Source organism: Priapulus caudatus, unplaced genomic scaffold (genome assembly GCF_000485595.1).
Source record: "Priapulus caudatus unplaced genomic scaffold, Priapulus_caudatus-5.0.1 Scaffold1404, whole genome shotgun sequence".
NCBI lineage: Eukaryota > Metazoa > Priapulida > Priapulimorpha > Priapulimorphida > Priapulidae > Priapulus > Priapulus caudatus.
This window is the reverse complement of record NW_014578465.1, coordinates 31,206-35,979: the sequence shown is the minus strand read 5'-3', so window position 1 is coordinate 35,979 and position 4,774 is coordinate 31,206. Positions and strand designations below refer to the sequence as shown.

Here is a 4,774-nt window from a genome sequence, read left to right as displayed (position 1 = left end):
ACCTCATCCCGTCTTTATGGCTTCATGTCTTCATGGCTTCATGTCTTCATGTCTTCATGGCTTCATGTCTTCATGGCTTCATGTCTTCATGTCTTCATGGCTTCATGTCTTCATGGCTTCATGACTTCATGTCTTCATGGCTTCATGGTTTCAGCTGCTGCGGCTAAAGGTGCCCGGCAGGACGTTTGAAGACTTCGAGGACGGTCCAACTCACAAGCTACGGCTGGAGCTACTGGACAGCACTAAGAAGTTCCTGCCCAAGACCAAGTGGCTGCAGTTTAACCAGCGGAAGCAGGAGATCTATGGACTGCCTCTAGACGATGACGTCGGCTCGGCCGAGTACTTCCTCGCAGCGTACGACTCCGGCGGCAAGGTACGAGCAGCGCCCCCTACATCTGATGTGGTCGGTTTTGTCGTCGCGAGCATCTCGATTTTCGCAGCGTGTTCGGTTCGGATGGTCTGTTGTTTGTGGCGATGCGATGGCTGCTGTTCTGTGCTAGGCAGGCGTAGTGTGTAGTTGAAGCTGTCTTACTCCTCCTCCTCCTCTTCCTCCTCCTCTTACTCCTCCCCCTCCTCTTACTCCTCCTCTTACTCCTCCCCCTCCTCTTACTCCTCCTACTCCTCCTCTTACTCCTCCTCCTCCTCCTCCTCTTACTCCTCCTCCTCTAACTTCTCCTCTTACTCCTCCTCATACTCTAGGTGGAATACGACGGAGTTAAGATCATCGTGGAGAAGCGCAATGCGTCGGCGCCCCCTAACCACGAGTTTGCCGTGCGCATGGCCGTGCTGGGAGCGGACGACGACTACGCCGCGTTCCGTAACAACGTCACGCTGCAGCTGCTCTTCCTAGACAAGCTCGCGAAGGCATTCGGCGACCCCAACCCCGGCAAGGTGAGCGAAGCTGTGAGGGGAGCGAATTTTTTTTCCCTACACGTTATATCCATTGGGCTTGATATACACATATCAACTTCCGCATCAGACTTTCCGTATATCAAGGAATGGTGCAAAAATCCTAACCCTAACCCGAACCCTAACACTAACTATACTATCTATGGTATCCCAAACACTATCTATGGTGTGGTCAAATCAAAGCAGCCAATCAGAAGAGCCCAATGGATATAACGTGTAGGGGAAAAAAATTCGCGTGAGGGGTGCGAATAGTCCATCAGCTACTTGTTGTAACTAAGTTAAACTAGTTGTAATCAACAACTTCCAACTATAAAACCTGTTGCAATTTGTTCCGGGTATTTCGTATACTGTATACGCCATATTTTTTTGCGCATAGATATTTTTGCGAATTCAACCTTGATGGACAATTTCGCGAGTGGTTAATTTCGTGGTCGGTGAATTATGAATTATTCAGTATTATTCGGGATGAATTATTCGCGTGTTGTTATTTTCGCGGTCGGGGATGCGTTCGCGACATTTGCGAAAATTAAACCACCGCGAAATATATACAGCGTATACAGTATATGAAATACCTGGAACAAATTGCAACAGGTTTTATAGTTTGAAGTTGTTGATTGACTGTATTGACTGGACTATAAATGTGAAAGGCTGTGGGCTTATTAGTGTGGTAAACTGTGATTAGTAGCGAGTTAGCAGCGAAATGTGGTTAGAAGCATGTAGAAGGATATGCCTTTAACTGTGGTTAGTTGTGCTGAGAGGGTCAATGTCCCCCAGGGTACTGCCGGAACATACCCTGGGTACGGTCCGGTATACCGGAACGTACCCTGGTACTATCTAATATGCCGGACCGTACCTCGCCTACTCCACTAACGAGTCTAGGGAGTCGCCTACACCTACTCCCTAACCATATCAAATAGTTACCAGGGTACGTTCCGGTATACCGGACCGTACACAGGGTACGTTCCGGCAGTACCCTGGGGGACATAGACCCTATGAGCGTTAGTTGTAGCAAAATGTGGGAAGGAGGATGTGGGAAGCCGTGTAGCTAGAGTTAAGGTTCGTGTGTTTGAATCTTGTATTGTATTATGAGGAGTGAATAATAATAGATTAATTAGATGAGCGATTAGTAAGAATCTGTAGCAAAGAAAGAGTAGCAGAACTAGAATAATAGATTAATATATAATATAATATAATTATAATAGAATAATCTATTACTATTCACTCCTATTGAATTATTAAAATCGATTATTAATTATTATAATAAAATTATTATCTTCCTAATGTTGAACCAATGCATTACCTGACAATAATTCACACTGATCTTCGCGTGTCGTGTCTTCCGTGTGTCTAACCACCGCGTCGCCGCGCGTCTAACCACCGCATCACCGTGTGTCCTCGCAGATACAAGTCGGCTCCGTCAGTAAGGGGTCGGTCGTCGTTGCCTGGAGCAACGCGTCGCTACCCACCAACACCTGCTCCGAGGATGAAATCTCTGCGCTCGCCTCCCGCCTGCGCTCCGGCGACGGCGACATCCCGAACTCGCAGTTCCGCGACGCCATGTCGCCCGAATTCGACGTCGAGTCGGTGCCGCCGCCGGCGAAAGTCGGCGCGTGCCGCGGCAACACTACGGAGGCGCCCCCTACGGTGCCTCCGCCCGTCGCCATCCCGGGCGGCGAGGAGGTGGCGCCGGCAGACGCGGAGCCGACCGCCGCGCCGGAGACGCCCGTGACGGGACGGACGGAGCGTCGCCGTGACGACGTGCTGCTGACGACGGTGCTGCCGGCCGTCGTGATTGGTGCGATGCTGCTGCTGGCCGCCATCGTCGCGTGCCTGCTGTACCGGCGCCGCCGCAAGGGCAAGATGTCGGACGAGGACGAGGAGACGATCAACAAGGGCATCCCCGTCATCTTCAAGGACGAACTCGGCGACACGGAGGAGCGCGCGAAGCAGCCGTCGGTGATGCGCGACGAGAAGCCGCCGTTGCCACAGCAACAGCCTCCGCCGGAGTACCCGCGCTCGGCCTCGACGTCCGCCGCCTCGACGCCGGCGTCCGACACCAAGCGCGCATCGCCCGACACCATAGAGAGGGCGCCACCGGGCGACGCGGAGTCGCCGCCGTACAACCCGCCGCCGCCGGTCGCCGCCGCCAACAACCACAAGAAGCAGGGACCGAAGCATACGCCGACGCATAGGATGCCGCCGCCGTACGTGCCCCCCTAGGGGGCGCCGGCGGCGGCGCGGGGGGAGAGCGAGCGCGCGTCTCTCAAAGCATTGGGCACACGTTTTATATATTTTCGTCTATTCGTAGTGGAGTGTGTGAGGGGAGGGTTTGTGCGTGTGTGCGTGTGTGTGTGTGTGTGTGTGTGCGCGTGCGTGCGTGCGTGCGCTAGCATGTGTGAGTGTTCCAGCGTGCGTGTGTGTGTGGGTGCGAGTATATTTGTGTGGATGTGGGTGTGCATGCATATGTACATACCAGTGCATGCATGTGCATGTCTTTTCTAAGCTTTTTCTAGGACGAAGCTACTCAAAAGGGTTACTCAACTTTCCAACTGAGCGATTCAATATCGCGTCTCCCATTTCACTGGTTCCCTTCCAATTTTGAACTATGGAAATTTTTCTCAAAGGGTCAGTTGATATACCCAACTAATTCTAACTGCAACATGCCTCAGTATTAAAAGTCATACATAGCTGATGAGATCCCCTCTATGAATGTCGTGTTTTGTGGCCTATAATATTTTTGTAAATTTTATAACAAGTGCCCCATGGTTTGAGAATATATATAAATTATATATATATATATATATATATATATATATATATATATATATATATATATCTGTAGCGAGTCACAACGTGAGCGGTATAGATTTAGCTAGTCTGTAGGTTACTTATTTATGAAAATGACAAACTTGTATGTTACTCCATTTTGAGGTGCAGTCTTGGACACTTGCCAGCTGCCAAGCATCCCACCTCCGCCATCCCCCAGTGTGCATGAAAAACACAAGGTATACATTTCTAAGCCGCTGTAAAGATGACTGAAGGTGGATTAGGATTGAAATCTACACGTGATTGTGTGTTAATAGTATAACAAAAGTTAATAGTTAAAGTGGGGACCAGTTTGTCTCACTGTAAAGTCATGTTAGAGGATAGGATTCGAAGTCGGTATTGTTCCGTACGCACTTCCGGCACCTGGTCACTTGGAAATCGTGTCACATGGCTAAAGAATCATTTTTTGACAATTGCTTGTTGACATCACGGCAGGGATGACATGCCAAAACAATCGCCTTGTGACACCACCTCTAGCGAATTGCAATATGTAATTAATGGGTATATAGTGAGACCGATGGTGTCGTGATTATTTTGGTAGATAGTGCGAATTCTCAGCCATCTGAAATCGCTGCGTTTCGCGATGTCGAACCACATTGCTGACCCCGTTTCAATTCTATACCGATACCCTGTTTATATATATAATGTGTACGTGTACAATGTAGCTATGATATATGTGTGTGTGTGTGTGTGTGTGTGTGTGTACATGCAACAATATGTTAAGCAAATCTTTAGCACTGATGTCGAGTGCTATGCTGCCATCCCACAGTGCACTTCCACAAACAAGAAACGCTGGGAATGATGCTCAATTGTTTCTGGATCCAAAGTGCATTGTCGGGTGGCAAAACCACAAGGTCAATGGCCACGACCAATCACTGATACTAGGTGCAAAATGTTCTAGCTAGAACTGTAGGTGAGTACTAATCGTAGAAATCTCCATCTCCAGTCTAGCCAGAGTTGGATGGTGCATTAATATAACTGTTGCCTTGATGAATACTAGTGTTAGTGGGAGCACCCGTTTTGATACCGGAACGAGGTG

General features: G+C 49.2%; 1 protein-coding gene across 1 annotated transcript in view; it reads left to right on the top strand.

The window, feature by feature from the left end:
- Positions 1-4,186, top strand: part of LOC106816528 (dystroglycan-like) — a 14,110-nt gene extending 9,924 nt beyond the window's left edge. Inside the window, exons 6-8 of the mRNA XM_014821155.1 lie at positions 155-373; positions 700-891; positions 2,311-4,186. Coding sequence (XP_014676641.1) covers positions 155-373; positions 700-891; positions 2,311-3,129 — 1,230 coding nt within the window. The 3' untranslated portion in view covers positions 3,130-4,186. The remainder of the gene's footprint in view (positions 1-154; positions 374-699; positions 892-2,310) is intronic.
- Positions 4,187-4,774: the final 588 nt, after the last annotated feature.